The sequence below is a fragment of the Eubalaena glacialis genome, unplaced genomic scaffold (genome assembly GCF_028564815.1).
Source record: "Eubalaena glacialis isolate mEubGla1 unplaced genomic scaffold, mEubGla1.1.hap2.+ XY H_3, whole genome shotgun sequence".
NCBI classification, from domain to species: Eukaryota; Metazoa; Chordata; class Mammalia; order Artiodactyla; family Balaenidae; genus Eubalaena; species Eubalaena glacialis.
Genome location: NW_026871157.1, coordinates 1,913,581 through 1,933,179, shown reverse-complemented (window position 1 = coordinate 1,933,179; position 19,599 = coordinate 1,913,581). Strand labels below are relative to the sequence as shown.

At 34.1% G+C, this 19,599-nt stretch overlaps 1 protein-coding gene across 1 annotated transcript in view; it reads left to right on the top strand.

The window, feature by feature from the left end:
• Positions 1 to 19,599, top strand: part of LOC133083007 (lysine-specific demethylase 6A-like) — a 157,723-nt gene that overhangs the window by 91,098 nt on the left and 47,026 nt on the right. Inside the window, exons 9-17 of the mRNA XM_061179670.1 lie at positions 652 to 745; positions 2,309 to 2,435; positions 5,261 to 5,359; positions 5,482 to 5,701; positions 6,217 to 6,351; positions 6,804 to 6,950; positions 7,515 to 7,610; positions 8,665 to 8,760; positions 9,371 to 9,682. Coding sequence (XP_061035653.1) covers positions 652 to 745; positions 2,309 to 2,435; positions 5,261 to 5,359; positions 5,482 to 5,701; positions 6,217 to 6,351; positions 6,804 to 6,950; positions 7,515 to 7,610; positions 8,665 to 8,760; positions 9,371 to 9,682 — 1,326 coding nt within the window. The remainder of the gene's footprint in view (positions 1 to 651; positions 746 to 2,308; positions 2,436 to 5,260; positions 5,360 to 5,481; positions 5,702 to 6,216; positions 6,352 to 6,803; positions 6,951 to 7,514; positions 7,611 to 8,664; positions 8,761 to 9,370; positions 9,683 to 19,599) is intronic.

The window sequence follows — 19,599 nt, the reverse complement described above, 5'->3', positions numbered from 1 at the left end:
ATAAATGGCATATTTAACTAATACCTTGTTATATTGAAGGGTAGTTTTATTAGTTGTTAGTTATTTTGAAACATGGTGGTCCACAGTAAGGAAATACTCAGTTAATAAATTAGAACTCTTTTTGTTCATTTTTTTTTAATAATTGAAACTTGTAAAATATTATTGTCTAAATCTTCATATACTAGTAAGTTTTTATGATATATATACACATATACATCAGTGTTTATTCCACTTTATTAGTGGAAAAGTTAATTAACTCATGCCATTAATTTCTTTTTAACATCTACAGTGATGTTTAAAACCTTCTGTTTGAAGGTTTATTTTTTTTTTTAGTTGAGGTATAGTTGATGTACAATATTATGTAAGTTTCAGTTGTGCAGCATAGGGATTCACAGTTTTTAAAGATTGTGTTGCCTTTGTAGTTACTATAAAATATTGGCTATATTCATTGTGTTCTGCAATATATTCTTTTAGATTATTTATTTGATACATAGTAGTTTGTGCCTCTTAATCCGGTGCCCCTATCTTGCCACTTCCTCCTTCCTTTTCCCCACTGGTAACCACTAGTCTGTTCTCCATAATTATGAGTCTTTTATTTTTGTTGTATTAATGATTTATCTTTTTTTTTTCTTCTGAATATCTTCTCTCTAGAGAAAGTATCACTCTGCAAAAGAAGCTTATGAACAGCTTTTAGGGACAGAAAACCTACCTGCACAAGTAAAAGCAACTGTTTTACAACAGTTAGGTACATAAAAATTTACTTTTTATTATATATTGTAGTATTTTAAGCATTTTGGCACTGGTGGGTGGGAGCAGTTGTGACTCTTCTGCTTAAAAGTAAGTTTTCATTAAACTTCTGTGTTTTAGGATTAATTTTGACAAATTATTTTGAGATTGTACTTAAAATGAGTATTTTATATTGTAAATGTTTCCATTGTAAATGTATTCCTTCTCTTCTTTTGTCAAGAGTTGATAATATATTTATTCCTACTATCTAGCACAGTTCATCTCAAAATTTATCTAAATACAGTGGTCCAGTGCAACTAGTCCTTTTAAATTCTCAAAATTATCCCTCAGTAACTGACCTCTGGAGGAGGTTTGAATATTTCCATGTGCTTAGCACTCTGAAGTCAATTGAATTGAAATAATTCAAATGGCTAGGTAAGTGCTATTGAGCTTGAAATACAATATATTTTATTGTATGACTTAATGGAACTATCTCACCTAAAAATTATAGAGTAGTTCATTATTTTCTCCAGCTACTTGTTAAATTCTTATGTTTTAAAAGCAAAGGTTTGGTGTTCAAAAATAATATAAGTAATACATCAGTACTACTCAGATGATAGTAAGAATACTCAGTAATTCATTTTGTTGGTTATTTATCATGTATAATTTAATATATGGGTTGGGTTTTTAAAATTTGTTTTTCCTTTCTCTGTTTTTGGTTTTGAGTAATTTCTAAATTTTAATCAAGTTTGTGATAATGTGAATATTTTTATAATGGCAGTATTTTACCTATGTCAAAAGCAATTAGTAATACTTCTGCCTAAGTGATAGTTTTGCAAAGGTAATTATATGCACATAAATTGACTAACAACTGAAGCATTAATTTCTATTTGTCTTAAATGTTTAACATTTTTTCATGATCCAATCTTAACATTGTCTCTGTAGCTGTAACTCTAAACCTCTTCATTAAGCACTGTACTGCTTTTATAACTTTTCGAACTGGTTTTTCATTTAGATATCCATATATCCCTGGAGGTATTTTGTTTTTGTTTTTTATCTAATGTTATATTTAGGATTATATGAGAACAATTAGTGTAATTAAAGTGTAGGATCTTTGGGAAGGTGTTTTTGTTTTTAATGATTTACCTTTGAATATTTTTACTTTTATTGATTCCTGTGAGATAAGCATGGGCTTTCTAGATTGTTTTCAAAATAAACCTTTAAAGCACAAGTAAATTAATCATCTTTGTATTTTTTGGTTTATAAATTGGAAAACTTTTTTCCAAATTAAATTTAGAAAAGGAGAATCTATCTACGGCTTCTATGCAGTACTTACTCCTGATGTTTTAAATTTCATTCTATTCTTTAAGAGTCCTCATAGCTTTGATTATATCTTTTTAGTAAAAAGGATTTTCCTGTAGTAGTTACTTTTGGTAGGTTGAAATTTAGGGAAAGTTTGATTCAAGATAAACAAATAAATGTACTAAAAGGGTATTTTAATTTATTTGTGTGCTTCATGGTATTCTTGAAGCTAGAAGAATAGTTTAATCATGGATAAATGCTTGCAATTGTTTAATTATAGGATGGATGCATCATAACGTGGATCTACTAGGAGACAAAGCCACCAAGGAAAGCTATGCTATTCAGTATCTCCAAAAGTCATTGGAGGCAGATCCTAATTCTGGCCAGTCTTGGTATTTCCTTGGCAGGTGAGACCAGACACTTGGGTTGTGCTGCCCAGAGTTGATTTATAATCTAAAATGTTAATAACATAATGTGCTTAGTGACATTTTATTTTAAATACATTATAATAGAGATCTTGGGAGGTAAAATTGGATCACTCTAAGTTAGGTGCTTTTACTGAGGAATTCTTATTTTGCTCATTAGATTTTATTTTCACATTGTCTTCACGTGACTTGAATTATCACTAGTTTTCAGAGAGTTTTGAAGCGTTTTAAAGAATTTTCAGAAAATTCATTTTTATTTTACCTGAGGAGCACCAATAGCCTGTGGAAAAGTTTATTTAAATTCTTTGAGGTCTGAATTTTCATTCCACCTATTAATGAATGGATTGGATTAGATATGTCAGGTACCTTTTCTCAAGGTTATAAATTTAGTTGTCCTTCTTGGTTTGACTGTGAATTTTGCCCCATACTTTTTCACATTGAATTTTTTGTTTTTTAGGATGTTTGACATAAAGTCTAAATCAAACTTAGGTTTTGTGTTAATTTAATTTTTAATTTTTAATATCTTTCTGTTTTAAAAAGTAAAGTATATTTATATTTGTGTCAGATTAGTATTAGAATAGTTCCTTTTTAAAATATTTGATTTTCTATTATGTATAATAAGAATTAAAGTTAGCTACTTTTAGGGGAGTTTTTCATAGTCTCCCCAAGGCTTATTAAAAGAGTCTAATTTGAGTTGCTTCTCAACTTAGTTTTTTTTCCTCTACTAAAGGTTCTCCAGGAGAAACTGAATCTTTCCTATCTTCCATTGCCTTGCAATGTGCCTGGATTGATCCAATACTTAATAAATGGAATAAGCGAACTAAATAAGTGGCGTTTGGGTTTGGAGCTAATATTATTACCACCTTTGCACAATATTTGTCTTCATACAGTGATTGTAAAAGAGGCTTATCTTTAGAAAGAGGGAGAGGTGTGACATATAATACTAGGTTTTTATTAGCACTTTGCTAGTATAGATTAGGAGAATATGACCCAGGATATTTTTTTCCTTTTTATCCAAGATAAAAATTTGTAGCATAATGTAGTTTACATTGTGTGTGACTTCTTAGTATAAGGGATCCTTATTGTTGTTTCTGTTTAATCACAGCTATGTACAATGAAGATGCAATGAAATATGTTTAAAGTCAGCATTTTAGTAGGGTGCACTTTCCCATCTGTTTAAGAACAGCAGTATTCCACAGAGGGCTTTATTAGAGGTTATCTGAATTTAAAACATTGGCATATGCTTTGTTTTAACTTTTTTGGATAAAAGTTTCTGCAAGTACAGAGCAGTCTCTTGATTTCTCAACTAGAAGATACTTACCTTTTTGGTCTAAGGATAATCATTTTAGACAGTTTATTTTTAGTTTGTTTTTTTCTATAACTTTGTTTATCTTATCTTCTGCCTTTTGATATATTGCTTCTAATTGGCTTTATTGATAGAAAAATCAAATTTGTGAAAAATATTTTAAAACTTATTGACACTGTGAATGGGGATCTCACTGCTGGTAAAATTTACAGAGATTTGACGATCCTAGTATTTCAGAGACCATATGTTACCTCTGTGTTCAAGGCTGTGTTGCATATTATTGCTGCTTCTTTTTTGGAATTTGTATGTTAAAGGAATGGGGTGATACAGTAATAACACTGGTAATGACGATGTTAAATAGTCTCCCACAGTCAGAAAACTGTTAAGAGTTGGGAATGATCAGGCAGCAACTTAGTTCACCCTCTTATAATACAAATGGGGGACATGAGTTCAAAGAAGTAAAGTGTTTTTTTTGAAGGTAACATAGCTAATTAATGTCACAAAAAGAGCTAGAACCCAGCTTTACTCAGTGCTGCTTCTGTTATACCAGCCTACCTCAGAGGAACCTAGACAACTTGTGTTGGAGAGAAAAGCCCTGGTCAGTGGACTAGACAAACTTGGACACGTTGAATTTTTCTTTTGATTTTTAAAAAATGGAATGTGAAAATGCTGGTTTCAGGAAATACTTCCAATTCTCCTAATATTTAGGAAGGATATATATATATGTGTGTGTATACATATATATACACACACACATGGCATTTGTCTGATAATCTGAAATTTGGTTTTGTTAAAAAATTTTTTTGTCTGTTACTATTCATATAGTCTCTAATATCTGTGCCTGTTTGCATTACTGTTCCCTTTTTAATTCTGCCTCAGATTCTTACGTTGTATGCACTCTTTGAAATTGCGTCTCTTTCTCTTTTACCGGCATTTCTGATGTCTCTCAGCCCACAAATAGCCATTTTTTAAACTTACTTTTACCGCTTTTTTATGTGCAATTTGATATTAACTGTATCTCAGTTTTGTATGTTTCATGAGTTAAGGAATGTTTGTTATGAGTGTTATAAGTTCAGAAAGGAAAATTCGGATGTGCTAGTGAAATTGAAATCATTATCAACATTTAATTTCTCTTTGTTTTTTAGCTCTATGTTCTTGTAGTATAAGAAGCTTGAGTATAAAGTACATATAAAAAGAGCTTTGTGTGTTTAACCCTGAATATTCTAGCAGTGAACAAATTTGCGCTATAGTGGTTTGAAAAGTGTTCATTATGTAACATGTGTTTGCAGTTATAAGAGAGACTTCATTTAACAGCAAATTATAATGTAGATTAAAATCAGTGTCTAAATCTATATGTAAACATATATGTTGCTAATAAGTATTTTCCCTTTCCATATATATAATTTTGGTAAACTAATATAGTTAATTTAAGCATTTATGGAATACTTCATATAAATATATATATTTATAACTATATCTATCTATTTCTCCCCTCTTTCAGGTGCTACTCAAGTATTGGGAAAGTTCAGGATGCCTTTATATCTTACAGGCAGTCTATTGATAAATCAGAAGCAAGTGCAGATACCTGGTGTTCAATAGGGTAAGGCTTGTGTGTTTAAATTTGTAACATTTTTAATTGATACACAGATTTATTGAACTACATCTAATATACTGTGTGTTAATCTTACACCCAGTTTTAGAAAACTTCATTTCTCTTTCCAGTGTGCTCTATCAGCAGCAAAATCAGCCTATGGATGCATTACAGGCCTATATTTGTGCTGTACAGTTGGACCATGGGCATGCAGCAGCCTGGATGGACCTAGGCACTCTCTATGAATCCTGCAACCAACCTCAGGATGCCATTAAATGCTACTTAAATGCAACTAGGAGCAAAAGTTGTAGTAATAGCTCTATGCTCACAGGAAGAATTAAGTTTTTACAGGTAAATTTTAAAAATAGCATATTTTAAAAGGCATTTCCATATGATAACTGGCACAGGAGGGTGGCTGGAAAGTTTGTCTGTTTTTGTTTTGATGTGAATAACTTGTTTCTGTACTTTTTAATATTTTGTGATATTATTTTTCACTTTAAGATATACTGTATTGAAAATGTTCTTTTGCATCTTTATTTTGTTGATGCATGTTAATTTGCATGATTTTGTGTGCTATGTTTTTAAGTTACAGCATTTTAGAGAAAAAAACACATTGTTTTTCACTCTTGCTTGAAATTTCATGAGAAGGTATCCATGGCAATTCTGAAAAACAGAACTTAGCTTTGTTCTGATTCTCGCAAGTATATTCTAGTTGCCCTCTTTATACTTAGCACATATCTGAAACCCCAAATTTATAATCTGCTTTTTTAAAAAAATGAATACCTGTAACATTGAGGAAGTTTTGTGGACTTGCTGTGACTCAAGTAGTCCTGTGTTAAATTTGCTTTTTACATAATTTTTCCTAGGCTCAGTTGTGTAACCTTCCACAAGGTAGTCTACAGAATAAAACTAAATTACTTCCTAGTATTGAGGAGGCATGGAGCCTACCAATACCCGCAGAGCTTACCTCCAGGCAGGGTGCCATGAACACAGCACAGCAGGTGAGAAGTTGGGTTATCTTCTGTAGGTGCCCAGCTTTAAGGGTTCTTTCCAATTGGTAGTGATCAGACCTAAATTACAGTAGAATTGGCTTTTTAAAAAAATTTAAATCCTTCAAATCTAATTACAAAGGGATTTTAGATCAATATAGAACTTCCTCTGATATGGGAAGAAACTTGGGGTACCAATTTAAAACTTTTGTATAGTTTCATGATTTCAAAAGGGATTTCTTAAGGGACTGTTACACAGTGGTTTATTTAATGTTTTAAAAACCAAGTTTTTCAAAAGAAGATACACATTCCTCCATTGATGAATCATTTGATTTTGATTTTCAGTTGCAATCCATGATGTCCACATAGTTTTGAAAGTATGCAGCTTATAAAGTTTTGTAATTTGAAGGCATGAATTAAGAATATGTAGAACCATATTTTTGTTTTACTTCTATGATCCTTAGGCTTACAAAGTTCATCATCCAAATACTGAACCTGTATTAGGCCTCAGTCAAACTCCAATTTCACAACAGCCCTTGCCAGTACACATGATTACTTCTAATGAAGTAGATGGCCTGTCCAGTCCTGCCAAGAGGAAAAGTCCAACAAAGGTATATATACATTTTAGAGAAACGGAAAATCCCAATCAGAAGTGAAGCTAAAAGTCTGTAATTGTGCCTGTCTTAAATTTTAAACTATGTACATCAGAGAGTGAAAAGGTTTTGTTATTTTGCTATTATAAGCAGTATTTCCTACCCTGAAATTGTAGCATCATTTATAGAAAGTAGTGATAGAAATATAGAAAGTAGTGATAACTGTATGTTCATCAAGTCATTTTATTCATTTCCCTGCTTTTATGAATTTAATGTACTTTATACCACCACTTCAGACATTAAAATAAATTAAGTGTTGGATATAATGGATAGCCTGTTAGAGCTTTGAGTCATTTTTAGATACGAACCTTTTAAGGTGAAGTTAAAGAATGAATGACAATTCAAATTCATAATTTTCCAAATTGATTATGCATTAAAATTTTTTAAAATGATTTTAAAAGATAAGCTTTATTTCTGTGTAAATACTCCAATTCCTAGTCATTTGGTATCTCACTAGTCATAATTATTGGTGTATGAGTTTAACCAAGTATTTTTTAATTTTTACAAATAAATTTTCCTCAGAATAGTTCTGAGAACTGGAATAGTGGCCATACTGTTTCACATACTTCAGTACAGCAGCAAGTTCATTCATGGTGTTTGACACCACAGAAATTACAGGTATGAAATATTCTTTTGATGGTTTTAACACCATGTTCTAACGCAGTCGAGGTAGTAAACTTTTCTGGGTATTCTTAAAATTGAATGGCAGTAAGCCATTCAGACATGGCGTAAATTAATACGTACATAAGTATAATGAGCCTACATTTTCCAGAGGAATAGAGATCATAATTCATTTTTGTTTTTTACCTTTTTAAAACAAGCAATGTATTCATATGTTTGAAATTTAAGAATTATTAGAGGGCTTCCCTGGTAGCACAGTGATTAAGAATCTGCCTGCCAGTGCAGGGGACACAGGTTTGAGCCCTGGTCCAGGATGATCCCACATGCCACGGAGCAACTAAGACCGTGCGCCACAACTACTGAGCCAGTGCCCTAGAGCCCGCGAGCCACAACTACTGAACCCGCATGCTAAACTACTGAAGCCTGCGCGCCTAGAGCCCGTGCTCCGCAACAAGAGAAGCCACTGCAATGAGCAGCCTGCACACCACAGCGAAGAGTGGCCCCTGCTCGCTGCAACTGGAGAAAGCCCGTGCACGGCAACAAAGACCCTGCACGGCAACAAAGACCCAACTCGGCCAAAAATAAATAAATAAATAATTAAATTTATTTTAAAAAACAGAATTATTAGAATATAGGGTGCACAGGTATAAAGAGTCCTTCCAGTTCCTGCCTCCATCCACTTAATTTCCCTTTCCTACAAATAATCAAAAGTTTGTTTTGTTTTTTTGTTTTGTTACTAGAGATAACATTGTACATGTACAAGAAAATATGCTGGTGTCATAGATTCCCTTTTTTTTTAATATATATAGATTCCCTTTTGTGATTTCCTGTCCATATGTTTAACTCAAAACATAAAAATTACCTTCTTTAGATGAATTCTTGTTTTTTTACTTTTTCTTAGCTTTGTGTAAGGACTTCATTTTGGGACTGATTACTTTTGGTTAGAAATCACTGTATTTCACTTCAAAATTTCTGAGTTTGTAGTCTTCTCAGTGACACTTTGCCTGATAGTGACTTACTTATTTCTTTGAATACTTTTTCATTTTTCCAGCACTTGGAACAGCTGCGCTTTAATAGAGACAGTTTAAATCCGGCACAGAAACTGATTCTGGGACAGTTGGAAACTCAGCTTGTCTTAATGCAACAAGTATGTATACCATTTTCATTCTGATATTTATCATTATGTTAAGTATTTTTCTTGAATGCAATATATTTTTAGAGTTTAATACATATTTCTACTTCCTATGTGTAGTCAATAGAATTTATATATCTGAGCTTTAAATGTCACTAATGGACAGTTCGCTTTCTTTAAATAGCCACAAATTAGTTTAGAAAATAACAGTTGGTATTTTACATTTTTTTGCATATTTCAGGTGTGTTCTGTAGGCTTACTTTTATTTTTTTATAATTAACAAAATATTCATACTGAGGTGGAGATGTTGTAAGGATTGTTATCAGGGATTTGGTATAAACGTAATGGAATGGCTATTTGAAATCCCCTAGTTTATGATGGGAAATAAGGCCTATAAATTACTAAGTTACAATTTTCAGTGCTTTCTTTTGCCATTATACCACTAATGAGAGCTTTCTTTAGCTTATAGTGAAAAAGGTTGTGCTTTACCCATATGAACATAGCATTTCATTTCTAAAATGTATGTTTTTTAATCTAGAGAGATTAACTTTTATGATAAAGTTAGGAATGTATTGATTATACATTTCAAAGTCATACAAGCAGGTTTTCTTTTTTGTTTTTGAAGATGAGACAAACAGGACAAACTACTGTTCTACACAGAGTACCTAGTGTCTCTCAGCTTGAAGTACGCTCTGCTTGTTTTGAAAAGCCTTTGTCCAGTGGACCTTTTTCTGCAGGCTATACTCCTTGCGGCACATCAAAAACGCTAGGGAGTACAGACACCATTTTGGTAGGCGATAATTATATAACAGGAAGTGGAAGTAATGGAAATGTGCCTTATCTGCAGCAAAACACACTCACTCTACCTCATAACTGCACAGACCTGACCAGCAGCACAGAAGAGCCATGGAGAAAACAGCTATCTAACTCCACTCAGGTAAAAGAAAGATTAGCTGCTTTGTTTGTTCTTATATAGTGGTTTTTCTTTAACTTGTATACGTCTTGAGGAGAAGAAATTAAAATATAAGAAATATTATCTTTAAAAACTAATTTTAAATAATTCACAATTATCTGAGAATTTTGTTAACAGTATTAATACTACATTGTAAGCTCATCTGTGCAAGTGAGTGTATTTCTTTATCCAGTAAAAATTAATATACATAAATTAGGTTATTGGAGATAAGGGCAAAGAAGGAAGAAAGCACAGCCTTATAATTTTTTAAAATCCTGTTGCTTAATGAATTAAGGCATCATGACCATGTTTTTTAATTGCAGTTATTTAATATCTGCAAATATTTTCTGCATATAATAAGTGCTCTGCCACTTGTGAAGCGTTTATTTTAATGTGGTAAAAAGACTAATAAGGTTTCACTAACCATAAATTACAATAAAATGTGACTTGCATTATGCAGAGAAAGTAGCTTAGGTGAGAACCAAGATGTTACAGTCTCAGAAAACTGAGAATTTAGAAGGGGAAAGGCAGTACAGATGTGGCTACAGTGTAGTTTATGAAGAGGGAACACAAAGGATGCAGCTTAATTTGTGAAGGGCAAATAGGAGTTATTAAAATTTTGATGTAGAGATAGGAATTTCTTAAACACCCTCTTCTTTAAATTTATTAATTGATTGCATTTTAGAGCACTTCTTAAATGGTTTATAGAAAATTGAGCCAAAAATACAAAAAGTCCCCCAAAGTTCCTGACCCATGGTTTCCACTATCCTGAACATCTCATAGTAATGTGGTACATTAATTACAAGTGATAAGACAATAGTAATACTTCATTGTTAATTAAACCCCATAATATACATTCTGCTGCACTCTGTTGCACATTGTGTAGGTTTTCACCGGTGTGTATGACTTGCAACCCCCTTCAAAGAAATACAAAATAGATTCACTGTCCTAAATGTATCCTGTGCTCCATCTCTTTATTCCTCCTACCTCCCTTAAATGTGTGGAAACCACAGATACTCTTATTGTCTCTATAGTTGCCTTCTCCGGAATGTTATAGTGTAAAGCTATTATAAAAATTCACCTGCAGATTTGTGTGGACCTAACTTTTCAGCTTATTTAGGTAAAAACTGAGGAGCATGATTATTGGATCATATTGTTAGACTTTTATCAATACTTTTGTAAGAAACTGACAACTGTCTTCTAAAGCAGGGTCCCCAACTCCCGGGCCAAGGACTGGTACCGGTCCGTGGCATGTTAGGAACCGGGCTGCATAGCAGGAGGTGAGCAGTGGGCAAGTGAGCAAAGCTCCATCTGTATATACAGCCGCTCCACATCGCTTACATTACCACCTGAGCACCGCCTCCTGTCAGATCAGCGGCAGCATTAGATTCTCATAGGAGCGCAAACCCTACTGTGAACTGCGCATGTGAGGGATCTAGAGTTCACGCTCTTTATGAGAATCTAGTACCTGATGATCTGAGGTGGAGCTGAGGCAGTGATGCTAGTGCTGGGGAGCGCCTGCAAGTACAGATTATCATTAGCAGAGAGGTTTGACTGCACAGAGACCATAGTAAATTGTTTTCAGACATATCAAAACCCTATCAGTGAGCGGCAAGTGAAAACAAGCTCAGGGCTCCCACTGATTCTGCATTATGGTGAGTTGTCTAATTATTTCATTATATATTATGATGTAATAATACAAAGAAGGTGCACAGTACATGTGATGTGTAGGAATCATCCTTCCCTCCTCCCCTGTGGAAAAAGTGCCCAAAAGGTTGGGGACTGCTGTTCTAAAGGGACTTTTATGTTCATTTGCCTCTCACAGTGACAGGCTTCTTTTTGCTCTAGCTTCACCCACCAATTGAGAGTTGCTTATTTAGTTCAGGCAGACACAAAATACCATAGGTTGGGTGGTTTATAAACAACAGATATGTATTTGTTATACTTCTGGAGTCTGAGAAGTCCAAGGTCAAGCCATCAGCAAATTATAATGTCTTTTGAGGGCCCTCATCCTTTTTCATAGATTTCTCACAGATAGCAAAGGATCAACCTCTGTGGTTTGTTTTATAAGTTGCACAGATTCCTTTCTTAAAGGCTCCTCACTTTTAAGCTCATCACCCCTAAAGGCCTGCCTCCAGATACTGTGAGGACTGAATTTCAACATAACATTTCTGGGGACATGTTCAGTTAATGGCCTTAGTGTTTTGGATTTTAGTAACTCTAATAGAGAGGTAGGGGTATCTCATTTTTTAAATTTACTATTGCTAATGATTTTTGAAGCATCTTTATATATGCTTATTTGCCATCTATATATGTTCCTTGGGGAGCTGTTTGTTTACCTCTTTCGCCCATTTTATTATTGGGTGGTTCATTTAACTATTAGGTATTAATAGCTTTTCCCCCTGTATTTTGGGGAACAGTTTTTAATCAGATATGTCTTTTGTAAATATAGTTTCCCTATCTCCATTTGTCTTCTCACTCTATGATAGTGTCTTTCATAGAGTAGAAGTTTTAAATTTTAATCATGTCCAGCTTATCAATTCTTTTTCATGACCATATGCTAGAAGTATATCTAAAAAGTTATCACCATGCCCAAGGTATCTAGACTTTTCCCTTACGTTAGTAGTTTCATACTTTTGCATTTTACATTTAAGTCTGTGACCCACTTTGAGTTAATTTCTGTGAATGGTGTAAGATGTGTGCAAAGATTCATTTTTTCAAATGTGGATTCTCATTTGTTCCAGCACCACTTGTTCAAAAGACAATCTGTAATTCATTGTGTTGCCTCTGCTCCTTTGTCAAAGATCAGTTGACTGTATTTCTATGGGTTTATTTATCTGGTGTATATTTTGTTCCATTGATCATTTGTCCTTTTTTTTGCCAATACCATTCTCCCTTGGTTAGTTTATTAGCTTTATACTAAATCATGAAATAAAGTTGTGTCAGTCCTCCAAATTTGTTCTTCTTCAATAATGTGTTGGATATTTTGGTCTTTTGTGTCTTCATATAAACTCGAGAATCACTTTGTTAACATTTATAAAAATAATGGTGGAATTTTAATTTGCATGCATTGAATCCATAAACCAAGTTTGTAAGAACTGATATCTTAAGAAATTTGAGTCTTCCTATTGATGAACATGGAAACTCTCTTGAATTATTTAGTTCTTTTATTTACTTATTTATTTTTTTCATCAAAGCTTTGTACTTTTTTCACATAGGTCTTGCATGTATTTCATTGGATTTTTCCTTAGGTGTTTCATTTTGGGGCAATTGCTGATATAGATCGGTACTATGATTTTAATTTGAAATTCCACTTGTTCATTACTGGTATTGGAAAGTGATTAACTTTTGTGTATTAACCATGTGTCTTGCAACCTTGCTATATTTCTTATTAACCTTTCTTATTATTTTTCTTCATTCTTCTAATTTCTGCATGGGCAATTATGTCACCTTTCAACAAAGAAAGTTTCTTTTCTCCCTTTTTAATCTGTATGCGTTTTACATCATTTTCTTGTTTTGTCATGTCATTTGACTTTGAGTGTGCTGCTGAAGGACTGGTGAGAGGGAACATCTTTTCTTACTTTGTGATCCTATTGGGGAATGCTTGAGTTTCTCACCTCTACATATGGTGTTAGCTATAGGTTTCTGGTAAATATTCTTATCAAGTGGAGGAAGTTCCTCTCTATTCCTAGGTCAGTGACGGTAATTTTATCATGCACAAGTGTTCAATTTTTGTCACTTCTTTTGCTGCATCTGTTGTCACGATCTTGTGATTTTTCTTTTTTAGTCTGTGGATGTCTGATGTATTATAACAATTGATTTTCTAATGTTGAATAAACCTTTCATACAGTGGATAAATCCCAGTTTGACATCGTGTATAAATCTTTTTCTACATAGTTGGGTATGATTTGCTGATACTTGCTGGGGATTTTTGTTGAGGTTATATTGGTCTGTAGTTCTCTTGTAATGTTTTTGGCAATGTCTTGTAATGTTTTGCTATTAAGGTAATCGATATCCTGGCTTCATAGTATAGTTGAAATACTGCCTCTGCTTCTATTTTCTGGAATAGGTTGTAGAGCACTGGCATAATTTCTTCCTAAAGTTTTGGTGGAACTCATCAGTGAACTCATCTGGGCAGGGTTGTGCTTTATGTTCTGGAAAGATATTAATTGTTATTCAGCTTAAATAGTTACAGGTTTACTCAGATTATCTCTTTCTCCCAGTGCTATTTGTGGTAGATTGTGTCTTTTAAGGAATTGGTCCATTTCATCTAGGTTATCAAATCTGTATGTATAGAGTTGTTCATAGTATTCCTTTATTATTCTTTAGTGACCATGGGGTTTGTAATGATGTTCTGCCATTTATTTCTATTATTAGCAATTTTTGTCCTCCGGGGGTTGGGTTTTTTTTCCCCTGCTTTATCAATTTTGTTGATCTTTTCAAAGGGCCAACTTTTGGTTTCATTGATTTTTCTCTTTTGAGTTTCTATTTCTATTTTTTTTTTGAATTTCATTTTTTTATGCAGCAGGTTCTTATTAGTTACCTATTTTATACATATTAGTGTGTATATGTCAATCCCAATCTCCCAATTTATCACACCACAACCCCCCAACCCCCCACCACTTTCCCCCCTTGGTGTCCATATGTTTGTTCTCTACATCTGTGTCTCTATTTCTGCCCTGCAAACCAGTTCATCTGTACCATTTTTCTAGGTTACACATATATGCGTCAATATACTATATTTGTTTTTCTCGTTCTGATTTGCTTCACTCTGTATGACAGACTCAAGGTCCATCCACCTCACTACAAATAACTCAATTTCATTTCCTTTTATGGCTAAGTAATATTCCATTATATATATGTGCCACATCTTTTCTTAAAAATTTATTTTTTTTTACAGCATGTTCTTATTAGTCATCCACTTTATACATATCAGTGTATACATGTCAATCCCAATCTCCCAATTCATCCCACCACCACCACCCCCCACCGCTTTCCACCCTTTGCTGTGCAAAAGCTTTTAAGTTTCATTAAGTTCCATTTGTTTATTTTTGTTTTTATTTCCATTACTCTGGGAGGTGGATCAAAAAAGATCTTACTGTGATCTATGTCAAAGAATGTTCTTCCTGTATTTTCCTCTAAGAGTCTTATAGGGTCTGGTCTTACATTTAGGTCTTTAATCCATTTTGAGTTTATTTCTGTGTATGATGTTAGGGATTGTTCTAATTTCATTCTTTAACATGTAGCTGTCCAGTTTTCCCAGCACCACTTATTGAAGAGACTGTTTTTTCTCCATTGTATATCCTTGCCTTCTTTGTGATAGATTACTTGACCATAAGTGTGTGGGTGCATCTCTGGGCTTTCTATCCTGTTCCATTGATACATATTTCTGTTTTTGTGCCAGTACCATATTGTCTTGATTACTGTAGCTTTGTAGTATAGTCTAAAGTCAGAGAATTTGATTCCTCCAGCTCCGTTTTTTCCCCTCCAGATTGCTTTGACTATTAGGGGTCTTTTGTGTCTCCATACAAATTTTAAGATTTGTAGTTCTGGTTCTGTAAAAATTGCCATTGTTAATTTTATAGGGATTGCATTGAATCTGTAGATTGCTTTAGATAGTATAGTTATTTTCTCAATATTGATTCTTCCAATCCAAGGACATGGTATATCTCTCCATCTGTTTGTGTCATCTTTGATTTCTTTCATCAGTGTCTTATAGTTTTCTGAGTACAGGTCTTTTGCCTCCTTAGGTAAGTTTATTCCCAGGTATTTTATTCTTTTTGTTGCAATGGTGAATGGGATTGTTTCCTTAATTACTGGGTCTGATCTTTTGTTGTTACTGTATAGGAATGCAAGAGAATTCTGTGCGTTAATTTTGTATTCTGCAACTTTACCAAATTCATTGATTAACTCTAGTAGTTTTCTGGTGGCATCTTTAGGATACTCTATGTATAGTATAATGTCATCTGCAAACAGAGATAGTTTTACTACTTCTTTTCCAATTTGTATTCCTTTTATTTCTTTTTCTTCTGTGATTGCCATGGCTAGGACTTCCAAAACTATGTTAAATAATAGTGATGAGAGTGGATATCTTTATCTTGTTCTTCAGAGGAAGTGCTTTCAGTTTTTCACCATTGAGAATGATGTTTGCTGTGGGTTTGTCTTAAATGGCCTTTATTATGTTGAGGTAGGTTCCCTCTATGCCCACTTTCTGGAGAGTTTTTATCATAAATGAGTATTGAATTTTGGCAAAAGCTTTTTCTGCATCTATTGGGATGATCATGTGGTTTGTATTCTTCCGTTTGTTAATATGGTGTATCACATTGATTGATTTGCATATATTGAAGAATCCTTGCATCTCTGGGATAAATCCCACTTGATCATGGTGTGTGATCCTTTTAATGTGTTGCTGGATTCTGTTTGCTAGTATTTTGTTGAGGATTTTTGCATCTATACTCATCAGTGATATTGGTCTGTAATTTTTTTTTTATAGTATGTTTGTCTGGTTTTGGTCAGGGTGATGGTGGCCTTGCAGAATGAGTTTGGGAATGTTCCTTCCTCTGCAGTTTTTTGGAAGAACTTGAGAAGGATTGGGATTGTTAGCTCTTCTCTAAATGTTGGATAGAATTCATGTGTGAAGCCATCTGGTCTTGGACTTTTGTTTGTTGGAAGACTTTTAATCACAGTTTCAATTTCATTGCTTGTGATTGGTCTGTTCATATTTTCTATTTCTTCCTGGTTCTGTCTTGGAAGGTTATACCTTTCTAACAATTTGTGCGTTTCTCCAGGTTGTCCATTTTATTGGCATAGATTTGCTTATAGTAGTCTCTTTTGACGCTTTGTATTTCTGTGGTGTCTGTTGTAACTTCTCCTTTTTCATTTCTAATTATATTGATTTGAGTCCTCTCCCTCTTTTTCTTGATGAGTCTGGCTAAAGGTTTATTATCAATTTTGTTTGTCTTCTCAAAGAACCAGCTTTTAGTTTTACTTTTCTCTGCTATTGTTTTGTTTCTATTTCATTTATTTCTGCTGTGATCTTTATGATTTCTTTCCTTCTGCAAACTTTGGGTTTTGTTTGTTCTTTCTCTGGTTCCTTTAGGTTTAAGGTTAGATTGTTTATTTGAGATTCTTTTAGTTTCTTGAGGTAGGATTACATTGCTGTAAAATTACCTCTTAGAACTGCATTTGCTGCATCCCATACGTTTTGGATGGTCGTGTCTTTGTTGTCATTTGTCTCTAGGTTGTTTTTTTTTTAAACTTATTTACTGTATTTATTTATTTTTGGCTGTGTTTTGTCTTCGTTGCTGTGTGTGGCCATTCTCTGTTGTGGAGAGCGGGTGCGTGGCTTTTTGGCGGTGTGTGGGCTTCTCATTGTGGTGGCTTCTGTTGCTGCAGAGCATGGGCTCTAGGCACACGGGCTTTAGTAGTTGCAGCATGTGGGCTCAGTACTTGTGGCTCACAGACTCTAGAGCACAGGCTCAATAGTTGTGGGGCACGGGCTTAGGTGCTCTGCGGCATGTGGAATCTTCCTGGACCAGGGCTTGAACCTGTGTCCCCTGCATTGGCAGGTGGATTTTCAACTACTGCACCACCAGGGAAGCCCTCTAGGTAATTTTTGATTTCCTCTTTGATTTCTTCAGCGATCTCTTGGTTATTTAGTAACATATTGTTTAGCCTCCATGTGTTTGTGTTATTTATGTTTTTTCCCTGTAATTTATTTCTAATCTCATAGCGTTGTGGTCAGAAAAGATGCCTGATGTGATTTCATTTTTTTTACAATTTACCAAGGCTTGATTTGTGACCCAAGATGTGATCTATCCTGGACAATGTTCCACATGCACTTGAGAAGAAAGTGTAATCTGCTGTTTTTGGATGGAATGTCCTATAAATATCAGTTAAATCTATCTGACCTATTGTGTCATTTAAAGCTTCTGTTTCCTTATTTATTTTCATTTTGAATGTTCTGTCCATTGGTGAAAGTGAGGTGTTAAAGTCCCCCACTATTATTGTGTTACTGTCAGTTTCCTCTTTTAAAGCTGTTAGCATTTGCCTTATGTATTGAGGTGCTCCTATGCTGGGTGCATATATATTTATAATTGTTATATCTTCTTCTTGGATTGTTCCCTTGATCATTATGTAGTGTCCTTATTTGTCTCTTGTAACATTCTTTATTTGAAAGTCTATTTCGTCTGATATGAGTATTGCTACTCCAGGTTTCTTCTGATTTCCATTTGCATGGAATAGCTTTGTTTCCATCCCCTCACTTTCAGTCTGTATGTGTACCTAGGTCTGAAGTGGATCTCTTGAAGACAGCATATATATGGGTCTTGTTTTTGTATCCATTCAGCGAGCCTGTGTCTTTTCGTTGGGACATTTAATCCACTCACATATAAGGTAACTATCGATATGTATTTTCCTATTATCATTTTCTTAATTGTTTCGGGTTTGTTTTTGTAGGTCCTTTTCTTCTCTTGTGTTTCCCACTTAGAGAAGTTCCTTTAGCATTTGTGGTAGAGCTCTTTGGGGGTGCTGAATTCTCTTAGCTTTTGCTTGTCTGTAAAGCGTTTGATTTCTCCGTCAAATCTGAAAGAGATCCTTGCTGGTTAGAGTGATCTTTGTTGTAGGTCCTTTCCTTTCATCACTTTAAATATATTGTGCCACTCTCTTCTGGCTTGTAGAGTTTTTGCTGAGAAATCAGCTGTTAACCTTATGAGAGTTCCCTTGTATGTTATTTGTCAGTTTTGTCTTGTTGCTTTTAGTAATTTTGTCTTTAATTTTTGTCAGTTTGATTATTGTGTGTCTTGGCGTGTTTCTGCTTGGGTTTATCCTGCCTGGGACTCTGTACACTCCCTGGACTTGGGTGGGTATTTCCTTTCCCATGTTAGGGAAGTTTTCGACTATAATCTCTTCAAATATTTTCTCAGGCCCTTTCTGTCTCTCTTCTGCCTTGGGACCCCTATAATGTGAATGTTGGTGCATTTAATGTTGTCCCAGAGGTCTCTTAGGCTGTCTTCATTTCTTTTCTTATTTTTTTCTTTATTCTGTTCGGCGGCAGTGAGTTCCACCATTCTGTTTTCCAGGTCACTTACCCATTCTTCTGCCTCAGTTATTCTGCTGTTGATTCCTTCTAGTGTATTTTTCATTGCAGTTACTCTATTGTTCCTCTCTGTTTGTTAGTTCTTTAATTCTTCTAGGTCTTTGTTAAACATTAGTTGCACCTTCTCAATCTTTGCCTCCATTCTTTTCCCGAGGTCCTGGATCATCTTCACTATCATTATTCTGATTTCTTTTTCTGTAAGGTTGCCTATCTCCACTTCATGTAGTTGTTTTTCTGGGGTTTTATCTCGTTCCTTCATATGGTGCATAGTTTTCTGCATTTTCATTTTGTCTGCCTTTCTGTGAATGTGGATTTTGATGCACAGGCTGCAGGATTGTAATTATTCTTGCTTCTGCCATTTGCCCTCTTCTATTTTCAGTTTTATTGACTTTATTTTTAATTCTTAATACTTCTTATGCTCTTACAATGGATTTAATTTGCTGCTCTTCTGGATTTAATTTTGTTTTATAGCGGAAACTTAGATGATTCTTTTCTTTTTGTCATATGTATTGATTGCTGTAAATTTCCCGCCAACAACTGGTTTGAGTGCATCTCACAAATTTTATGAGTTTTGTGTTTTCGTTTTCAAGATGGCCAGTATGGCTGAGTATTATGACCTAGGGATGGATAAATAGCTTTATGAGTTTTGAGTAAGAACACTTAAGTAGACCTTTTTTAGTTATATCCATGTTTATAAAGATACTGAGTTTCAGTTTTTGTGAGGGGGGAAAAATGTATGAGAGCTCTGAATGGATGAATGACATGCATTTATTTTTCTCTAATAGTCTGTTGAGGTACAGTTTAT